This window comes from Nelusetta ayraudi, unplaced genomic scaffold, assembly GCF_046127955.1.
Source record: "Nelusetta ayraudi isolate G7.1 ecotype Tasmania unplaced genomic scaffold, CSIRO-AGI_Nayr_v1 ptg000022l, whole genome shotgun sequence".
Lineage (NCBI taxonomy): Eukaryota > Metazoa > Chordata > Actinopteri > Tetraodontiformes > Monacanthidae > Nelusetta > Nelusetta ayraudi.
Window position 1 is genome coordinate 2,816,973 of NW_027466072.1, and position 21,047 is coordinate 2,838,019.

A 21,047-nucleotide genomic window follows, 5' to 3' on the forward strand; every position below is an offset into this window, starting at 1 on the left:
CTTTTTGTTTTTTCTTTTTTCTCTCGGTCTCTCCTTTGCGGTTGCGCAGGTTGCCTCGCTATGCCTGCCAGTTCATCGAGATGTGCCTGATGGTGACGGCGGACCACGGGCCGGCCGTCTCCGGCGCGCACAACACCATCGTGTGCGCTCGCGCCGGCAAGGACCTCATCTCCAGCCTCACCTCCGGCCTGCTCACCATCGTCAGTCCTGCGCGCACAACACGGCTCGGAAAACACAAAGTTGCCCCTCCCCCCTTCTAACCTTAAGAGATTTTTTTTTTTGTTTGTTTCCAGGGCGACCGCTTCGGAGGCGCTCTGGACGCAGCTGCCAAGCAGTTCAGCAAGGCGTTTGACAGCGGCATGCTGCCCATGGAGTTCGTCAACAAGATGAAGAAGGACGGGAAGCTGATCATGGGCATCGGACACAGGGTCAAGTCGGTGAGCAGCTCTTTGATACTTGTGTCAGGATTCAGTCAGACAAAAAACGCAGACAATAAATGGGTGCTTGGGGAAAATTGGTCATTGGGTGAGGCGGTGGGTCCGAGTGAGCCTCAGCAATTTTATTTATGAACAGAAATTTAATTGTTTAATATATCTCAAACTCTTTCTTGTCGTCACTGAGAACATACTGAAAATAATTCTGTCTCGAAAAATCACACAAAACACTAATTTGTGTTCTTTGTTATTAAGTGTTTTTGTAACCTTCTGTTAGAAAGGAGCTGCTAGTCCAATGTTTTAGCCCAACGATAATCCTGAACTCCCAATGAGCCGCTGTCACAAGCTCAACACAGCCCTTCACCTGTCATGATGTTGTTGTGCTGATTGAAAAATAGGTGCATGAGTCACAGATTGCTGTCAAGATTCTGGAATGTATTTAGGAAAGGGCCTTAAATATTGGGAAACTTCTGGAGTTGTACGCTGAAGCAAGTTGTGTGTGTATGTGACAATTTTGTGGAGGTTTTGTATAAAGCGGCAGTGTGTATTTTCAGATCAACAACCCAGACATGCGGGTTCAGATCCTGAAGGACTTTGTGAAGCAGCATTTCACCTCCACACAGCTGCTGGATTACGCTCTGGACGTGGAGAAGATCACTACCTCCAAGGTGAGCCAGAGAGAGAAACAGCCACCGTGTTCGCTGACCAGTCGTTGCCTCCCGTACCTTGGTCGCAGGGTTTTGTTTTTCCACTTGAGGTGTTTTCTGTCACACTACCCAGTCTACTCAGTTGTATTTCTTGCCAACAGAAACCCAACCTGATCCTGAACGTGGACGGTTTCATTGGCGTTGCCTTCGTGGACCTTCTCAGGACGTGCGGCGGCTTTACAAGGTAAACTGTCCCACCTGGAGACTGAGCTGAAGGAGAAACATCTAATTAATGTTTAAGTATGAATTTAAATTCAGCCATCACCTAGCTGGGGGTGTGGTCATTCACTGTGGAGGAAGCGTCTGTGCCCTTTGTGACATCACAAAAAGATAATTTCCAGGACTGCGTACGTTCTAAAAAGTGGAGGAAACGAAAGAAGTAAAGTGAAGTTCAGTGACCAGCTGGAGACTCAAATTATTGTGAGAAAACATTGATGGATTGAATTTTGCCTAATATGAAAACGTTTTACTTACTTTCTTCAGTTTTTAATTTAGCACACGTATATTTTTGCATATATGTGCAATCCATGTACTCTTTAATCCCACCATTTGGTTTACAGCTCACCTCAGTCTGTCCCTTGACTTGTACGCACGTCTCTGCTGTTTAAATGTCTGAAGACCGTCGTTTGTGCTGTTTCTAACCGTGATGATTGACGTCCCAACGTTGAACTGCTTCCAGGGACGAGGCCGACGAATTTGTGGAGATCGGAGCACTGAACGGGATCTTTGTCCTCGGCCGTAGCATGGGCTTCATCGGTGAGTCCCGCTCACGTCGAGCCAACAGGGCTCTCGGCTTCATTACTAACTGGAGACACGTGACTCTGCAGGACACTACCTGGACCAGAAGAGACTGAAGCAGGGCCTGTACCGCCACCCCTGGGACGACATCTCATACGTGCTCCCCGAGCACATGTCCATGTGATCCCCAGCCGGGTGGGAGTCCACCTGCATGTCATGTGACTGTTCTCAACGGCTCAGGCAGCAAGGATACAGATCTCTCTTAACGAGCATCACAACTGCTGCCTTGGGAAAACTGGCTCGGATCATTCTGGAAAGTTTAGGCGCTGTCTAGTTCTAGTAGGAGTCTGGCTTATCCAAATCTAGTTTTTGTTGGAGGAGTTAAAGAAGGGGAATTATATTTTCAGAATATTGCCATGATATAGTCCGTTCACATTGACCTTAACCAGTACTGCGATACTAAGAGCACAAAAACACTTGGTACTAGAAAATTGACACTTAGCCTGTTTAGAGACAATGTTACATGAGCAGGTTTTCAAAGCACATTTCAACATAAGACTCCTGTGATGAGGTACCATCGACAACCTGCGAAACAGAAAAAGCTGCTGCAAATATTTCGTTAAGCTCAGCAATACGGTCATGTGTCTTTTTCTATAAATATATTTAAACGGTAAGCCGGGGGAGAGGGGCGGGGGGTAAAGCATAAAACCCTTCTTAGTTCGGGAAAGCATGTATTTTGGCTCGAGCAGCATTGCACCTCTGTTTAAACACTAGCAGTACTAAGTCTAATTTCTCTTATATTCACAGTCCAAGTTGCACTCCATTAAGAAGGATCTTTGTCATAACGAGTGAAAAAAACCAAAGTTATTTTTAGAGATGCGTTTTGTTGTCAAGTTTTTTGAGGGAGTTGGCAGAATGCAGGGAAGAAAAGGAAAATAAAATCACTCCACCGTTGCCTTTCCCAGCGCAACCTTGATTTTCATCATCATTATTACTATTATTCTTATTATTGTTTACGTAACTTCGGACAAACTTTTGAGTTTTAACAGACGGTACGTCGACTGTCACTACTTGTTTTGGTATCTCGAGTTAACAGTCAGGAAACTGTACGATGCAGAAGCATGAATGGTGGGTTGAACTTTACACCCTAAGGAGAGCAGTGAGCCTTGGAGAGCAGCTAGGCCTGGCCAGGAACCGTGCAAGCGCTTGGTTTTATTTCAAGAGAACTGCCTGGCCGTCCTCCTGGGTGGAAGATTGACGGAGCTGTTAAAAAATAAAAGCAACATCCACGTTGTCACTTCGCTCGTAGACACCAACTGCAAAAATGCCGCCCTGCGTACAGCTTGCTGTGTTTGACCTTTGTGTTGCTGTTTTTTATTTAAACGTGAAAGAATGCTTTATTTGTAATATGCTTACATGTAATAGTATAAAAAAATAAAAACTTGTTTCACTATTTTCATTGGTGGACAGCAATCAAGTCAATTTGAGCATCTATACTGAGTGACTGATTTTTCAGAAGAACACAATACTTTTGCTCCATTAGATTTTTGCATCAGCATTGGCGTTGACTCTCATCTCCGCTGCTCATGTGCAGTGAGTGCACTGCCGAACAGTGACTTCCTCCAGTGGGAGCAGTACACTCAGATGAGAGGAGGATGGAGCGAAGGAGAGAGTGGAGTGGAGGAGAGGGTGTAATGACAGGAATACTTAGGAACTGTCTATGGCTCTAAGTGGAGTCGATAAATTTTGTCACTGAACCAAGAAGGTTCACTACAAACAGAATTTTACTTGGCATTTTCATTTTTGAACAGGGGTGTTTTGTATTTTTGTTTTGTTTGTCTAATAAAAACACCACAATGGCACTTTTGATCCTTCTAAGTTTGTTTCTACAAGATTTGCTCTAATAATCATTAGTTCAAACTTTGGACAGCTATTTTAGAACACGTTTTGTTGCTATGTGAAGTACTTTGAACACTTAAGTATTTTTAAAAGCTACTTTCTCTTTTATTGTAGAAACATTTGACCAGAGACGGATCTATACTTCAAGTCAAGTACCGAAGCTAGTAACTTTATCACCAACGTGGAAACTGTCGCACAAAAATCTAATTGGGGGGGGGGGGGGGGAATTCACATTTGTGTCAAAAATTCAGTTTGGTTACTTTGCCATTATTTGTTATTAATTAATAGAATAATTTATTCTGTCAATATCAATTTTGGGCATTTGTTTTATTTTATTTTCCGCGAAGCGGAAACGTCTTTATGTGGGAGGTAGGAACCGAAATACGTCGGAACCTTTGTGCCCTGTGTCGAGACGGATTAACGCTGCGGGTGCGACACAAACTCAACGTAAACAACTATTTCAAAAAACATTTCCCTGACTAAAGGCGCAAAGCCAGATATAACAGTTGTAACAGAACTGTCTGAAATGATCACAACAACCGTTAAAGGTTTTCGACAAAAGTCGTGAGACTGTAACGCTTCCTCCGGGTCGAGTTTGTCCGTCGTCGCATCTGCCTGCTAAGATGGTAAGTTCTTACGTAATCACTTCATCCATAGGAGGCGATGGCATGCTAGTCACACTGGCTATTAAAAGAATTCTCCTTATTTTTGGAGTTGTGACAACGCTGCGTAGAATGCATGTGCATACTCTGCAGAGGTAATCACAGCCAGTAACAGCATATAAAACAAGAAATAGTAAAAGGGCATATTTGAATGCGAGGCTGTATGATTTGTTTATTTTATTGTAACACAATTGTGTTCAATAAGACCAACAACATTTTTGTTACAGCAATCTATTGTATTTTATTTTTGTCTTGACATACCAAGATTAAAAAACAAAACAAAAACAAAAAACAATCCAAGTCAGGGTCAAGGTTACAATTTCAAGAAATAAACCAGCAAATGAGAGTCTTAACTTAAAACTGCAGTCTAGTTGAATATACATTTGTAAATAAAATTGTCGTTTACAAGTATAAGCTTTTTGTTTTTGTTTGTTTGTTTTGCAAAGGTGTCTATAAATATGAAAATCAAACTATTCAAATGTTTGTTTGTTTGTTTTTTCAAGTACTGAGAGGCAAATTTCATTAAAAAAAATAAAAAAAAACTTGCTTCTGATGAATAATCTATCATGAAATATTTCTTTAAATACTAAATTGATGTAATAGCTAAAATCAGTCATTGATAAAAATGATTGAGGCAGCTGTAAAATAGATAAACAATCCATGACCCAGTCTAAACCATTGATTTCCTGTTTGGCTTTGGCTATCCATGTCTGTCCTAACCTGAGCTCTATTTATAGCCAATCATGCAAGTTAACATTAACGTCTTGCGAACGACCAGCTCACTTTTGCCCCTTTGTGGCACCGAGTCCACCTGAAAACACCTCTGTACCTGCAGATACAGCAGATCCCCTGGATCCAGTCGCCGGTGCGGACCGTCCTGGCTCTCTGGCAGCAGCTCACAAAGACTGAGGTGAGTGAACCTTTTATCGCTAAACAAACGTAATCCTGATTAGAAAGTGAGATGTGTGGAGTATAAAGAGCAGTAATGTCAACACAGCAGTCCAAACAAAGACCTGGCACAAGGCTTTGGACCACAATCCCTGAAACAGTAAATGGCGATGAGATAGATTTTAGATTCTATTATTTGCCATTTCTGAGAGGCTTTGCTTGGAAAACACTTTAGAAAATGATGAGTCAAATCTTTTTCTGCTCAGATCCCCGAGCTGGCCAGAAGCTCGGTGCTGATGAGGGAACGCAGCAGAGTGGAGGAGACCATCCAGGCAATGCAGCATGCAGGTGCAGATAGTCTGCAGGTGCGTTCACTGACTCCTATTTTGCAATGCAATGTTTGGTGTTGTGATTTGTGGACGTGACGTGATGAAATGAGATGGGTGGCTGTGCACCAAAACAAACAGAAGACGCACTACTGTATATTTAACACGGTGAAGGCTCTGCCAGAATTTCTCTTCGCTCTTTATCATATCTCGATCTTGTTGATTTTTTCATTCCCATGACTCCTCAGGTGATCTCTGACTTTGACATGACACTGACCAGATTTGCCCACAATGGCCAACGGGTGCCCACTACACACAGTAAGAGCAAACCCCATTTTATTCATCTGTTCTAATTTTAATTCTTATCTGTTGTTTCTTTAAGCTCTCCCCTTCACCTGGTTTGGCATAACTCACTCTTTCCTGTTTCATCATCTTGCTGCTTCCTCCTCCTCCTCCTTTTCCTCCTCCTCCTCCCCCTCAGACATCCTGAATAACCGGCTTTTGATTGGTGAAGATTGTGTTAAAAAGGTAAAGTGGCTACACAAATGAACGGGTCAATGAATAGGGTGAGAGTTGCCTGTTGTCTGAAACATATATTAATAAGGTTGTTGTTACGTTTTTGTTTTTTATGAAACTTTAGATTCAGACGTTGTTAAAGACATACTATCCTATCGAGATCGACCCTCACAGGACTACAGAGGAAAAGCTCCCTCTAATGGTGGAGTGGTGAGTCACATCTTCTTTTTTGCTGCATTAATTTCCAATTTCATATTGATTTTCTTTTTTTTAGCTTCATTTTGTATTTTTTTCTATTTTATGTTCAATCATTCCAAGAATAGAGGAGAATTTTGTTTTGTGTGTTTCCCTCTACAGGTGGACTAAAGTCCACGAGCTGCTGATCGAGCAGAGGATCAGGAAGGACTTGTTGCCGCAGGCTGTGAGGGAATCCAACGCCATGCTGAGGTCTGCACATGCTCACTCCACATCACAACACAAAATTACAGCAGGAAATCTTACATGTTTTGAAAATAAGAAAAATCTTCTTTCTCTCTATCAGAGATGGCTACAAAGTGTTTTTCGACCTCCTGGACGAGCACCACGTCCCTCTGCTGATCTTCTCAGCTGGTGTCGGGGACGTCCTGGAGGAGGTGATCCATCAGAACCAGGTCTTCCATCCCAACGTCCGCGTCATCTCCAACTACATGGACTTCGACAGGGCGGTAGGCGTCACCTCACTTACTCACAAAAGGTCCAGTGTGTAATAATTGGCTTGATTTATGATTTTTATTTTGGTAAATGCGTAATAAACTGCCCATAAATACGTTAATAAAAGTGTATAATCACAGTACAATAAATGTAATTTGGTTTTCCAACCACTAGAATAGTTAGAATAGAATAGAAGGCCTTTATTAATCCCACAGTGGGGAAAATTGCATAATTACAGCAACTGTATAGTGCAAAAAGATAGAAAATTAAATGAATTAAAAGAAATAAGGCAATTATATATACATATATATACATATGTATATATGTATATGTATATATATATATATATATATATATATATATATATATATATATATATATATATATATATATATATATATGTATATGTATGCGCAGGCCACTGGGGGAGGCGGGAGAGTGAAAGATGCTGCAATCTATCAATCTATGTATATATGTGTATATGTATATGTATGTATATGTATATATATATGTATGTATATGTATATATATATATATATGTATATGTATGCGCAGGCCACTGGGGGAGGCGGGAGAGTGAAAGACGCTGCAATCTAAAATGTAACCACTCGATGTCGCTGTTTCTTCGTCAAAATCTCCAAGTTATTCCACACTCAACCTTTAGTATTATTCATCAAACGCCCCGAGTGTTCTTCCTGCTTTGCAAAGCTCTCTGTCCAGCTAACTGCACGAGCACCTTGTGTCTCAGGGCGTCCTGCGAGCCTTTAAAGGCCAACTCATCCACACCTTCAACAAGAGGGAGGGCGCCCTCACGCACGCCGCCGCCGGGCAGCCGCGGGGTCGAGGCAACGTGCTGCTGCTGGGCGACTCCCTGGGTGACCTCACCATGGCGGACGGAGTGTCGGAGCACCGCAACATCCTCACCATCGGCTTCCTCAACGACCAGGTCTGCTGCTCGTACACAAACGCACACGCACACACACACACACACGCACGCACGCACAAACTGCAGTTTCAGAGCTGCTGACTGCAGCTTCGGTGTCTCGCAGGTGGAGGAGAGGAAAGAGTCGTACGTCAACTCCTTCGACATCGTGCTGGTGAAGGACGAGACGCTGGACGTCCCGAACGCCGTCCTCAGATACATCACTCAGCCAGGCGCCGCAAACGCAACAACACACAAGAAGGACGAGGCCTCGCAGTGACGCCTTGATGGACGACGTCACAACGGACCTCAAACTGCACACTTCTGAATCACACTGATTCTCCAGTATTTTCACTCTCAAGCACAGTTTTTTTTAAGCATCTTGGTTTTTATCGTAGTCGCGCGACTGAAATCAGTCGAGAGCGACTGGAAAAGCAAGAAGACTTATTTTAACTGCAAAGGTTTTAGAAAAAGAACGAACTGCATGTAGTTCATGAGAAAAAAAACTTCTCAGTGAGTTTTGTTTGTGCTGCATTTTTACTCAAGTTTTAGTCGAGTTGTGCAAATGCTAATGTGCTGGAGCACATGACTAGCTACAGGTATGCTGTATCTCACTGGACCACACGGGTGTAAATGTTTGGTCATTTTCGTTTTTCTTTTTTTCTTTTGCTCAGTATTATATATTATATAATATGACTGACAGACTCAATAGGTCACGTCTGTGAAAAAAGGGCTTTAATGTGAACAGAACAATATTTAATATAGAATTAATGCTGCGGACAGCGTTCAATGGACTGAGCCTGCTGTGGCCCTGCGACCCCTGCTGGCCCTTGGTGACCCCTGTTGACCCCTACCCACACCTGCCATTGATGTCACTGCCATCGTCACCACGGAACCCCTTGAGAAGCTTTCTGTGGCGCGACTGTCCGAATCAGAGGCCCCCCAGTGAAACAAACCAGTGATTTATCTTTGCATCGCTGGAAAACAGTGACATGGATCTGGCTGGCGGATTTTGTTTTAGTCGGTGGCGCTGTAGAGTGTGAAATGTGTGAAATGTTTCACCAGTTTGGACCTGTGTGTCAAATTTGATGAGTTTCGTAGCATGTTTAGAGGGTGAAATATGTACTGTAATGGAAATGGTAAGGAAATTACACAAATGATGCATTTCCTGTTTGATTTTGTTTCAATTTTGTACTTCGATTTTTTTTTTTTTTTTTCAAACTAACTGAAATAATGCACTTCTAGCTTGTGGAGGTCAAAGTTCAAAGCAAAGGCAATGTAGGTCTTGAAAAGACGAACGTGGGTTTTTGCCTCATGTCTCTGTGACCTACCTAGTGGCAACCATAGGGCCATTTTAGCATCCAAAGTGTTTTGTTTCTTTTGGGTTTTTTTGCCTATATGTGGCGCTGTGGAGCAGCTAACGTTTTCAATTTTGCATTACGGTATATAAAATGTTTCAGTAGTCAAGTAGTAGTTTTGTTCAGGGAGTCCAAATTGGGTTTGAAGCTGCATATGAACAGAAATAATAATATAGATAAAATCATTGACGTTGCAATTTCAGTGGAGGTCTTCATCCTGATGATGAGTTGCTCCAGAACAGAGCAGGTCTAACTCGTGAAAAACTGAACAATCCCAGATTTATTCTAAACATTTTAATCAATGTGACTTTACAGGACAACTTAAGGTGCTTGTTTGGTTTTCTGAAGTAGTACAAAAAATCAAAAACAAACGTCACACAACAAAAAGACCCAAAGTCCGTTTCTCTCTCTCGCTCTACAAACTTGAACCAGCCGTGACGCGGTGAGGTTTAAAAAAAAATAACAATAAAATAAACTCAACTTTTTTTTTCATGTTGAACTTGTCGGCCTGTTTGGAGTTTCATCCCTGAGAGAAAATTCAACAACATTGGCACTGATCACAACTCGTCGTGCTGAACTGCCTCCCGCTCTTTGTCTTCGTCCACTTTCAGTTTGAGCTCCTCGGCTTTGATGACGCCGTCGTTGTTGCGGTCCTGGTTGTTGAACATGTCCTGCACCACCGTCTCCATGCTCATGCCAGGCTTGATGCGACCTTTGCCCTCTGCCACCTGCAGCTTGATGAACTCCCCAAACTGTCACCAACACAACACACACATCACGTTCAACAACAACACTGTTCCTTTAAAAAACAAAAAGATTCCGAGTGGAGCTTTCAGTCACATGATGTTTGCCATGGTGCTGCACAATCCTTCTCTTTCAAAGCTTTTAGCTGCAGCGAGTTACTTACTGAACGCTGGCCTTTGGAGAAAAGTGTACTAAAGCACATGGCATTGTCAATTGACTCTTTGTGATGTCACAAAGGGTGTTTATAAATTTCTTGGATCTATTGTCGGTGTAAGACATAAAATATCACATTTTTCTAAGTATATTGTACAGCAGGGGTCCCCAAGGCCCGGGTGGCGGACCGGTACTGGTCCGTGGGTCATGTGGTACCGGGACTTTAGCGCGATCGCCACCAGATTTCTGTAGTAAAAACAGTAGTGAAAACATCCATGTTACAACGATAGCAGCAGACACCGACCTCCTGCAGGGGAACCTCCAGGTTCTTGTCCAGGTCCATGGCCTCAAACAGGTTCTCAGGGCTGCCCTGGAGCCACACAAACAGGTAACCTGGCGGGACTCCCTTCTCGAAGCTCAGCAGCTCGATGTCAAAGACCAGCACGGCACTGCTGGGAACCCCAGTGGCTGATGGGAGCAAAGCCGGGAAAACACGGAGGAGCACAAAGAGCTGAGAATTGTTGCTGTTTTCAATAAAAGTGAAATTAACGCGACTATTTTGTTAAAGCTGTAGTGACAAAGTGCATCTTAATACATTTTGCTGAGGTGAAATTCAGCAGTGAATGGAATAGAGACAGATGAACCTTCACCTGTCATTTTTATTTTTGTGGTGACTCTAAATATTTTTTTTAGACAAAATGTAGTTGGTGGTGGAACTGAATGACTTTGGTGGGAACCAGTCAATGTTTCTGAGGGACCTAACGTGCCATCAGGGTATTTTGCCAAACTAAAAGCCATATTTTGCTAATACAGAATCGTACTTGAAGTATTTTTTCACCTCCTTCTCAATTTTCACTTTGGCAGTCTGGTTTTTCCACCGCTGTCAGAATAGAAAAGTAATATTTTCCACTTTGATCTACTGGATCTGTTGGTTTCTGTATTTATAGAGCGCTAAATCACATCTTTGGATGCCTCAAAGCACTTTCACAATAATAAAAAAGTTTGAGCGATTGATTCCAACCCACTGCGCGCTCTGCTCTGTCGCTGCTCCAGCCCCTAGAGTCTCCTACCTGCTTTTACTAAAAAATGTAAGTTTGCATACTTAGAATTTAATACAATCCCAATTATTGTCATGAAATATTTGCCAGAGAATTTTTCTGTGTGCGTTTCAAATAGTTTGTCTGCATCAGAGACACACAAACAAATTAAAATGATTTTTGTTGTTTCTTGTTAACACTAAATAAGAAAACTAAATGTTTGTACTCTTGCTTGTACTCAATGATGTGTTGCAAGGGACAAAATCATGGAACCAGGAAAACATGCAGCATGTGAGTCAATGATGTTGGTGACTGCACTAAATTAAACGGCACTCGGAGGCTTAAGACTGATTCTTAACACAATGCAGCGCATCACAAATGAATGAGATGTCCACTGCAAAATCCTTCAGCAAGAGACAAAAAACAAGGCGGGTGTCATTTCAGCTTTACAATCCCTGTCTGTGGCCAAACTAATGAATGAAACTCAAGACCTGAGGCCTCACCTCCTTTCTCCCCGTGGCCAAGGTGAGGCGGCACCGTCACCAGCCTCTTCTCTCCGGCGCACATCCCCCTCAGACCCTCGTCCAGCCCGTCAATCACTTTGTCGCCCCCTAGCACTGCATCCTGGATGTTCTCGTAGTCGTGTCTGAGGAAAAGACGCAACGGATCAAACAGGACATTCTAGTCCGTTTAGACAACAGCCACTAATAATAACAACAATGATGATGATGTTAATAATACTGCAGGGTCACGCATGCAGCGACTCACGAGGAGAAGAGCGGCGTTCCGTCCACCAGGGTGCAGTTGTAGTGGTAGCGGACGAGGTCGTGCAGCTCGGTGGTGTCGTTGCAGGCCTCGGGCCTGTGGGTGACCTGCACGTCGATGGAGTCGCTGGGGTTGTGGAAGTCGACGACGAGGATGTCGAAGACCAGCACCGCTGACGGAGGGATGACGTCACCTGAAACCAGAAGAAAACAACTGTGTGTTTTCTGTTTGTTTTTTTATTTTAAATGAAACTCAAAAGTGTCAAAAGTAAAAAAAAACTATTCTAAACTTTGTTGGGGATCTGCTTTAGCTTCAATTTGAACTGGTGTTTGGAAAATACTTGTGGCCGGTCGGTGACAATTATAGATGTGCCCTATTTAATTATTTAAATATAAATATAAATATTTAATTAATTCTGACAAAGAGGCCAATTATTAATTCTTAAGGTGACTCTAATTTTTTGGGGTTTTTTAGACAAAATGTAGTGAGTAGTAGGAGATGGAAACAAGTCAATGTTTCTGAAGGACTGTCAGGGTACTTTGTTAAACCAAAAGCCATATTTTGCTAATGCAGAATCGTACTTATGTATTATTTGACCTCCTTCTCAATTTTCACTTTGGCAGTCTGGTTTTTCCACCGCTGTCAGAATAGGAAAAAGTAATGTTTCCACTTTGTTTTGCTCTGGAAGGATCTGTTGGTTTCTGTATTTATAGAGCGCTAAATCACATCTTCGAAAGTTTCAAAGTACTTTCACAATAAAAAAATAAAAAAAGTTTGAGTGATTGATCCCAACCCACTGCACGCTCCCGCAGTCGCCTACCTGCTCCTTGCTCTCCGTAAGCCAGCCGTGGGGGGATGATGACCCTCCTCCTCTCCCCGGTGCAGACCCCCAGCAGACCCTCGTCCACGCCCGGAATCACGTAGCCCATCCCCAAGTACGTGTTGTACGTACTGTTCCTCTTGTAACTGGTGGCGGAAGGAACCAGAGAGTCACTTGACACGTGATACACAGGTTTGATACAGGCGCCAAACTGGTCACGTGACCCCCGTACGTCCGATATACCTCTGAAAAACCACCTTGTGAGAGTGTCAAAACCTTTGAGCCGTATTTGAGAGACTTTCCCGTGTTTCCATTTCCATTCTAACAGGCTTCTTCTGTGCTTCAGAAGAGTTTCCCGCCGTGTCACCGCTGAGTTTCCCTGAATGACCCGGGCCTCACCTGGTGTCAAAGGTCACCCCGTTCAGGAAGGTGCCGTTGTAATGGTAGCGAATGTAATCCCCGGTCACTGTCCTGCGCGTGCACGACTCCGGCACCACCTGGTTCTCGATGGTGATGTTGTCCTTTGGGTTGTGAATGTCCACCAGCAGGACGTCAAACACCAGGGTGGCGTGGGGGGGGATCTCTGTACCTGCGGAGCAAAGACAAGAACCAACCGGCGCTCAGATGTGCGACTGCCTGGAATGCTTCTGAATTGGCCTCCCTCCGATCTCCTCCGCCCTACCTGATCCCTTTTCTCCGTAAGCTTTGAAGGGCGGGATGACGATATGTCTTATCTCTCCCACACACATTCCCAGCAGGCCCTCATCCATGCCCTTCACCTGCCAGCCCGCGCCCACCAGCGAGTCGTGGGTCTGCTTTCTGGTGTAGCTGCGTAGGGCTCATATAAGAGCAAAGTCAAACACACAACAACCCTGGGGTGGCACAGTACAGACACACAAGAGCTGTTATTCACAACGAGGTCCGGGGTCACAGTGGGAATCAACAAGTGTGCGAGTGCGCCGCACTGTACGTCACCTGGAGTCAAAGGGCGTGCCGTCCAGCAGAGTGCCGTTGAAGCGGTAGCGCACAAAGTCGGTGCGCATCACAGAGCGCGCGCAGTCTTTGGGCGTGGTGACGGTTTTGGTCACCACCAAGTCGGCCGTGTTCCACACGTCCAGCAGTTGGAGGTCGAACACCAAAGTGGCATCCGGAGGGACGACGTCGCCTGAGAAACACAGTTCGGCGACGGTCAGACTGGGTGACCCCAGACCAGATCAAAGCCTCAGACTGCACAGCGCTTCAAATGATGTTTTAAATTTAATTTTTGAAATGGAAGGTGCGGTTACTGCAGTCGACACAGCGCCCCCAGGAGGCCTGGAGGTGAAGTATGCAACTTTGGAAATCAAGAACCTAATCGACACCAAGACCGGTCAAGACTCAGCCAACGCTACAATGACAGATAATAACAGAAGTGGCTGCAGTTTTACACTCTGTTTCCCCTTATTTCTAGTTAATAGTTGGCAAAGCAGCAAAATGTTAAAGAAAATGATTGAAAGATACCTTGCTGATAAGAGATGTTGCTGTTGGGATTAGAAGCAAACTTGAATTTTATTCTGTTTTTTATTCCACAACCACCGGGTTTTGTGGTTGTTTTTCTTTGATATATATAAAGTCTTGGTCTGGTCTTGCTCTCGAACTACAAAGGTCTTGGTCTGGTCTTGATCTCGATGCTCTGTAGTCTTGATCATATCTTGGCCTCGGTTGGTCTCGTCTTGACTACAACACTATCTTCGCTCAGTCTTCTTTGGTGTCTCTGCCATTGGAACAGCCACAGAGACCAGAGAGCCAGCGAGCTGCCTTCTTATTCCTACACAAGCAGTCAACGTGTGAAGTTGGCGGTGCAGAAGTGAAGCGTGACCTCCCGAGAGAGGCCCCTGGGCAGGCAACCAAAGTTTCATAGTTCTACCAGAGGCCAACTGGGCCTGATGTATCAGTGGTAGGTGTGTCATGGTCCCCGTCACAAGTCGAGGCAAGAGAGGCAAGAGAGGCATGGAAACCACACTCGAACCATCATCTGGAGCTACAAAACAGCACCGTGTTGCTTTAAACAACGCTAATGGAGTGCCAAAAAAACATAGTCTAACAATAATGTCAGAAAGGCTAAACCTGCTGCAGGCTGTCTTAAGATAAGCAAAGGCATGTGAGTACAGGAGGTCTACCTGCTTGAAAAGTAAAGACGAAGAAGAATATTCACAATACCACCTTCAGCTGCGACTGAACGAAGCGGCGCCAGTTTACCTGCACCAGTGTTGCCGTAGGCCAGGTGAGGCGGGACAGTGACGGTCCTGCGCTCGCTCACACACATGTCCCGCAGACCCTTGTCGACCCCGGCGATGAGGCGACCCTCCCCCAGCAGGCCCACCTTGGCCGCTCCTCTCTGGTGGCTTGCGGAGGAAAGAAAGAATCAAGACGTCGGTACGGGCGCGCGTGAGCTGACACGACACCAAAAAAAAAAAAAAAAAAACCTTCAACCCGAGGGCACGTTGGCACGACGTCTTTGCTTACACGCCTACCGGACCGAGGCTTTGATTGACGCACTGGTTTGATGTTGCAAAGCCTGGAATGCAAACTGTTGCACGCAACTCAACTCATGCAATTTGTTTGACGCCTCCCTCTTTTACCTGGAATCAAACGTCTTCCCGTCTGCAAGCGTGGCGTTGTAGTGGTAGCGGACGTGGTCTCCGGTCTTGGACTGCCTGACGCACAGCTCGGGGATGAAGTATCTGTCCACGACGACGTCTCCGAGCACCGGGCTGGGGTTGCTCCCCGCCGGAGCACAAGTAGCGGCCAGGAGGATCAGAGTAACACAGCCGGAAAACATCCCGATGCAATCACGTCTCATAACTTCTTGCGAGAAAATAAATAACAACGGTAACAAAAAATAAGATTTTTAAGGTGCGGGGTTTTTTTTTTGTTGTTGTTGCAAAGCTCCGGAATGTGTCTTTTTGTGCGGGTCGGGATGCGCACAGAGGGCCGCGGCTGCAGATCTGCGGGATCTCGGCGCTGTAAACGTGGACAACCTCCAGACTGGGGCTCAGATTTTTTTTTTCTTTTTTTTTTTTTTTCTCCAACACAGGAAAGGAATGACGAGGTCCGGGGAGTTTGGAGCGGGGACGTGTCTTCCAATAAGAAGCGGAACTTCCTTTAGGAAATAAAAGAAATCTTCTCCCATCAAGAACATTTTCAGCAAGGCTGCACATACATGGTTTTGTTTTTCCTTTGTTGTTCTGAATAAAACAAACGACTTGAGGCTGTGCTTCGGGATGGCAAATGAAAATAGTTTTCACGCCCACCCAAAAGTCATTTCCGCTTTTATTTTGAAGGCAAATCCACATCCTGTTATGTCTTGACTTGTTTCAGCTGCTTCTTGTGCACACAACGCACAGTTCCGCTTCTGCCAGTCTGTTTCGGGAGAGCAAAGAGGCGTGAAAGCCGCAAACTCTCAATCTGGACTTTCCTGATGTTATAAAGAGAAACAAACAAACAACAGCAGCCAGTCATTGGAAAAAAAAAAAAAAGAAAAAAAATCTGTGCAGTTTTTAAAAACCCACAAACCCAGAAATACCCTTTCATCTTTTTGATCTTTTAATTGTCGGGAAAACCCTTTAATTTGTCCCGGATGTCATTTCAGTGACTTTTCACATATGAAACAGGGAGAGGCAAAAAGTGTGTGTGTGTGTGTGTGTGTGTGTGTGTGTGTGTGGGGGGGGGGTCACGTTTACGCTGCGGCTGTTCCAAGTAAAGACAACAACCGGGGGAACAGCTGCTGTCTGTCCCCGGAAACCTGAGACCGCGGCCCCTCAAAGAGCCAATCCCGGAATTCCCACCGACGCCTGAGCACTTCAGCAGACCACCGCCGCTGGCTGAGGGGGAGAAGGTGCTGGAGAAGCCCGGCAGTAGCAGGAGCACCGATGTCCTCCCCATCATGGTGGCCTTTGGCGCACACGCAGACGCGCCGCTGCGCACCTTCCTCTGCCTGGGCGTCGTGTTGACCGCGGCAGCAGCGCAGTATGAGACCTACAGCTTCCACAGCTTCCCCGCCGAGGAGCTGCTGCCCCTGGCCGAGGCCTACGGCCTGGCGCTCGGCCACTACGCGGCGCAGAACTGGACCGAGTCGATCCGCTTCCTGGAGCTGAGTTTGCGCCTGCACCGGCACCTGCGAGAGAGCGCGAGGTACTGCGCGCGGCACTGCGACCGTGACGCGCGCCACGAACCGGGACCCTCCTTCGCGGCGTGGAGCCCGGATCTGCGCGCGTACTGGCACGTTCTGATGAGGGCTTCGTGCGCGCAGAGGTGCAGGGCGCGCTTCCCCGCGCTGCAGCTGCCGCCGCCGGGGAGACTCGTGCTGGAGGAGTTCCGCAGGAGGTCCCCCTACAGATACCTGCACTTTGCGCACTCCAGGGTCAGCAACAGCAGCAGGAGCAGCAGAATCACCTGAGGAGGCAGCTCGGCTCACTGTTTGCGTCTCCCTCGCCTGTCACCAACAGCTGGACGACCTGCAGAGCGCCGTGCCCTGCGCCTACACCTACCTGCAGAGGAACCCCCAGGACCAGGAGATGAGCAGACTGATGGAGGAGTACAGGAGCCGCTACGACCTGAGCGGATACCTGACCGACCACGAGGAGGGGCCGCACGAGGTGAGTGACTTCTGCAAACAGTTAAAAAAAAAAAAAAAAAAAAAAAGAGTTCACTTTAATCAGATGAAAGACTGCGGTCAAAGCCAACGAACAATTAGGATTTTGTTTGTTTGTTTGTTTGTTTGTTTTTTTGTGGGTTTTTTTTGGAGGGGGGGGGGGTTTCGGGTATTTTGAAAGGCAACGTCAGAATTATCTGAAACTGAGTGGGGCGTTTACTTTCATACAAAACGACAATTTTGGAGCTTTATTTTGAAATGCTACCATCACAATTTTCTGAAACTGAGTGGGGGGGGGGGCCTTCCTGGGGTGGTGTACTACCAGCCACACATGGAATGATGGACTGACAACAAAGACTTTTCCTAAAAATATTCATCTGAAACCAAGTACAGAGAAAATTCTATTACTATATACTATTACTATTCTACTAGATTCTATCTAGTTTCCTCACTGTGCACAGTCATTACCGTAATAACTGGTTTACGCGGAGTCAGCAAAAAGCGAGTGTCTGCTGCTGGCTCGACCGCTTTTGTCGAATTGTTGGTGGGCTTGATCGCAGTGAAGAAAGGAAAGTGATTCTTTGGGTGAATCCTTAAAAAAAAAAGATAAAAAAAAAAAATCAGTGTGCAGTTCGCCGATCAGTCCTCTTCCTGCGTCTTCTCCACCTCCTCGCCCCCCGCAGCCCTTCTTCCTGAAAGGAGTTCGACTGGTCAACTCAGGCGACTACAGCAGCGCTGTGGATCGCCTCGAGGAGGCCCTCAGGCTCTACCTGCACGAGTGCGACCTCTGCCGGGCGGACTGTGAAGGCGTCGTCCCGCTGCCGCCTCCGGACACCGACTTCTACGCGGTCCTTGCAGGTTAAAGACGGACAGTTGACGCGTTTACTGAGAGCAAAGCAAGTTCGCGACTGCGACACCTAGCGTCTAAAATTTCCATAAGGAGAACTTTTTGTTTGTTTGTTTGTTTTTTCCCCAAGAAAAACAAACATTTAACTGTATTTGTGAATGTAATCATTTAGTACTAATAGACAAAGCATAAAACTGTAATTAAAATAAAACAGATTTTTCAACTGGCCACAAATACTCCAATTATTTAAGATGTTATTCATGTTAATATGTTGTATAGCAGCTTCACAGCAGAAAAGAAATATAGCATAACATCAGTTATGATGCTTTGCCCAAATTATTTTTGGGAAAAAAAACAAAAACATTTGTCACTGTGTATGCAAAGTTGAGAATTTGCGCTCTGATTTTCACCCCCAGACGTCTCCCTCCATGTGATACGGTGCAAACTCAAGTGTGAGGACAACTTGATGCCAAACGTCGGGGGGCATTTTGTGCAAAACTTTGTGGCCAACATTTACCACCACCTCCAGTACTCCTACTATAAATGTGAGTTTTCTGCCAGCAGCTGAGCTTCTAACCACCTCTTTAATTCTCCTTCTGACTGGGAGACCAGAAAAATGATGTCTTCATCTTGTGCCTTTGTGTTTGTCCAGTGAACGACGGCCGGAAGGCTGTGCCCTGTGCGTTCAGTTACTTCCTGTTTGAGCCCGAAGACGAGGTCATGGGGCGGAACCTGCACTATTATAAAGCCTACAGTGATCAGTGGGGCCTTGAGGAGGAGCACTTCACACCCCGGAAGGTCGGAAGCAAAGAACGAAACTCTGCTTCTTGCGATTCAGTAATTCAAAGTTAAGAGAGAAAAAAAAAAACTACTTGTGAGTTTTTAATGAATGTTAAAAACTGAAAGATGACTAATTCTGCTTTAGGGACACCAATAATACGTTCAGATGCATTGGATGATTGTTATTCCTGATCACAGGAGGCCATCAGACACTTCAACCAGACCGCCGCACTGAAACAGATGCTGTCGCTCGTGGACAACTACTTAAATCTGGACGACGAGGTGAGATCGTTTTGGATTCTCATCCCAAACACCCGAGAATTTTGAAAACTACTTAAAATCTAACACCAAAAAAAAGGCCTCTGCCACTTCGACGACGTCTCAAAGCGTTTGTTTCTGCCGCTCCAGGATTTTCTAGGAGCGGAGGAAGCTGCACGTTTGTCCCCCGAGTCCCCTGACGAGGAGTTTGAAGGGATGGGCGACTACGAGGAGTCCATCTACTCCAACTGGAAACAGCCCAAAGGCAAAGGAGACGCCGGGCAGTCGGAGGCCTGAAGGCAGCGGCGACTTCTCAACTGTCAGCGAACACCTGTGTGACGTTTCATTAAATTATTTTCACTCTTTGGTAGATTCGCAGTGGTTTGTCATGATTGCAGCTACACAGGCACACCGGCGCTCTCAGTCCGATAGGCTTTATTTCAATACACAGAAATATGAGTATTTACACAGAGCGGCAACATTGTTTGTCTTGCTTTCAAGACTACGTTGCGTTCCGCTATGATCACAACAGTTCACAACAGCGGGGACACAGCCTGAGCACCAAGTTCACAACCCAGGAAGTGTGACGAGGAGAAGGATCCGGCAACATTTTTCAGCAGTTCTGAAAATTATATTTCACCCACAGCAGAACCAAATCGCTTCTCTCTTGTTTTTGAATTTGGAATGTTAAGTTACACAGCAATAAACCCTGACTGTAAATGTTGCTATGCTCCTTTAATGCTTCCCTGCTTTGAGTGGCAGTGTTTGAGCACAAGCTTTGTCTACAGGAACCGCAGGAGGAGAAGAAGCTGCCTTCAAAGCGGATACTCTGGTTTTCTTTCATAAATCTAAACGCCCCAATATGTTGTGATTATATTTTTCAGCACAATATTCACTGTTCTTTTTAAATGTACATCATTATTGCTTTTGCCTGTATCTATCAAGACAGTATTGAAGTATCAGGTCAAATTCTAATAATGCATATTTGCTGCAATGACCGAAATCTTGATTTCAATCTGATTCTGGCCCTTTGTGACCTGTTACAGTATATATATATACATGTTGGGTTTTTTTTCAAATTTGAAACTCCCTCCCTGGCGTGAGCTGCAAGATGTGCAGCACTGCAGAGAGCTGCAGAGACACCACCAAGCAACCAGGATCCCTGAAAACGCACAGTTGTATGACTTGAATGACGGTCGAGTTTTTTTTTCTCCGTCCGGATTTGTGCTTGGGTTCCGTTTTGCGGCAGTGAGTCGACTCCACCTCATCCTGCACTATGTACAACAGCACCCGTGTGTCTGTGAAGGTCGTCCAGGTCATCGTGGTCTTGGTCGTTAAGTGAAGGCGACTGGACTGGTTTTTGATGACTTGACAGTTTCTAGTTACCAAAAACCAGTCTTAGGTGCCTTAACTTTCAGAACAGCAGCACCCATGTTCAGCATACATGTATGCATAAATTTCTTCCTTCTTTTTTGGTTGGAATGATTACATACTGGGTAATGCAGACGAGGCTTCAACATTAAATGTAAACGTGTGCAACTGTCTATGAGGCTCTAAGTGCAGGAGAGACCACAAACGTCCCCACAGGCCTGAACTGGACATTCGTACACTGATGCATATTGTGTAATAGGGACTCAGAATGCTCTGATGCTTCTTAATTAAAAGGCTGCATACACGTAACTTTCCTTAAAAAAGAAAAAAGAAAAAAGTCAACTACCCTCGGCTAGACGCAGAAGATGTGGACGTCACTTAGTGATGCTCTCTTTACATTTCTATTGCAGTTAAATTCACACCTCCATCAAGAGATGCATGCATTCTAGCATCTTTGAATATGTCCACGGTCTCGCTGTCCTCAAGGAATCAATCAAAG

The 21,047-nt window shown here is 45.2% G+C and overlaps 4 protein-coding genes across 9 annotated transcripts in view; 3 read left to right on the top strand and 1 right to left on the bottom strand.

The window, feature by feature from the left end:
- The window catches only part of LOC142889381 (ATP-citrate synthase-like), a 126,967-nt gene extending 123,629 nt beyond the window's left edge, over positions 1-3,338 (top strand). For all 6 annotated transcript variants that reach the window (XM_076028086.1, XM_076028089.1, XM_076028083.1 and 3 more), the window contains 6 exons: positions 50-200; positions 294-437; positions 989-1,102; positions 1,243-1,325; positions 1,821-1,897; positions 1,969-3,338. In XM_076028086.1, coding sequence (XP_075884201.1) covers positions 50-200; positions 294-437; positions 989-1,102; positions 1,243-1,325; positions 1,821-1,897; positions 1,969-2,063 — 664 coding nt within the window. In that variant the 3' untranslated portion in view covers positions 2,064-3,338. The remainder of the gene's footprint in view (positions 1-49; positions 201-293; positions 438-988; positions 1,103-1,242; positions 1,326-1,820; positions 1,898-1,968) is intronic.
- An 841-nt stretch (positions 3,339-4,179) lies between these two features.
- On the top strand, positions 4,180-8,955 carry LOC142889388 (7-methylguanosine phosphate-specific 5'-nucleotidase-like). Its single transcript, XM_076028100.1, has 10 exons — positions 4,180-4,404; positions 5,276-5,350; positions 5,595-5,693; positions 5,903-5,972; positions 6,136-6,182; positions 6,295-6,380; positions 6,528-6,617; positions 6,712-6,874; positions 7,609-7,806; positions 7,910-8,955. Exons 1-10 carry the CDS (start codon positions 4,402-4,404, stop codon positions 8,060-8,062), a joined length of 984 nt encoding a protein of 327 aa, XP_075884215.1. The 5' UTR covers positions 4,180-4,401; the 3' UTR covers positions 8,063-8,955.
- A 464-nt stretch (positions 8,956-9,419) lies between these two features.
- Positions 9,420-15,843, bottom strand: fkbp10b (FKBP prolyl isomerase 10b). The gene is made up of 10 exons (XM_076028098.1): positions 15,281-15,843; positions 14,898-15,043; positions 13,635-13,824; positions 13,342-13,487; positions 13,059-13,248; positions 12,660-12,805; positions 11,843-12,032; positions 11,578-11,720; positions 10,342-10,505; positions 9,420-9,892 (listed from the first exon to the last, which is right to left on the bottom strand). The coding sequence occupies exons 1-10, from the start codon at positions 15,499-15,501 to the stop codon at positions 9,698-9,700; spliced, it is 1,731 nt and encodes a 576-aa protein (XP_075884213.1). The 5' UTR covers positions 15,502-15,843; the 3' UTR covers positions 9,420-9,697.
- Positions 15,844-16,372: 529 nt separating this feature from the next.
- Positions 16,373-19,885, top strand: LOC142889387 (endoplasmic reticulum protein SC65-like). The gene is made up of 7 exons (XM_076028099.1): positions 16,373-17,061; positions 17,147-17,296; positions 17,976-18,150; positions 18,556-18,684; positions 18,792-18,937; positions 19,118-19,201; positions 19,328-19,885. Exons 1-7 carry the CDS (start codon positions 16,585-16,587, stop codon positions 19,472-19,474), a joined length of 1,308 nt encoding a protein of 435 aa, XP_075884214.1. The 5' UTR covers positions 16,373-16,584; the 3' UTR covers positions 19,475-19,885.
- The last annotated feature ends 1,162 nt before the right edge of the window (positions 19,886-21,047 follow it).

What these genes read in the sequence shown, in the direction of transcription:
- LOC142889388 (XM_076028100.1), top strand. An exon ending in AGCAGCTCACAAAGACTGAG is followed by an intron (nt 5,351 to 5,594) that starts GTGAGTGAACCT and finishes TTTTCTGCTCAG; the next exon opens with ATCCCCGAGCTGGCCAGAAG. An exon ending in ACATGGACTTCGACAGGGCG is followed by an intron (nt 6,875 to 7,608) that starts GTAGGCGTCACC and finishes CTTGTGTCTCAG; the next exon opens with GGCGTCCTGCGAGCCTTTAA.
- fkbp10b (XM_076028098.1), bottom strand. Translation starts at nt 15,501, where the DNA reads ATGAGACGTGATTGCATCGGGATGTTTTCCGGCTGTGTTACTCTGATC. An exon ending in GGGAAGACGTTTGATTCCAG is followed by an intron (nt 15,044 to 15,280) that starts GTAAAAGAGGGA and finishes TTCCTCCGCAAG; the next exon opens with CCACCAGAGAGGAGCGGCCA. An exon ending in GGCACGCCCTTTGACTCCAG is followed by an intron (nt 13,488 to 13,634) that starts GTGACGTACAGT and finishes AGCCCTACGCAG; the next exon opens with CTACACCAGAAAGCAGACCC.
- LOC142889387 (XM_076028099.1), top strand. Translation starts at nt 16,585, where the DNA reads ATGGTGGCCTTTGGCGCACACGCAGACGCGCCGCTGCGCACCTTCCTC. An exon ending in ACGAGGAGGGGCCGCACGAG is followed by an intron (nt 17,297 to 17,975) that starts GTGAGTGACTTC and finishes CGCCCCCCGCAG; the next exon opens with CCCTTCTTCCTGAAAGGAGT. An exon ending in AGCACTTCACACCCCGGAAG is followed by an intron (nt 18,938 to 19,117) that starts GTCGGAAGCAAA and finishes TCCTGATCACAG; the next exon opens with GAGGCCATCAGACACTTCAA.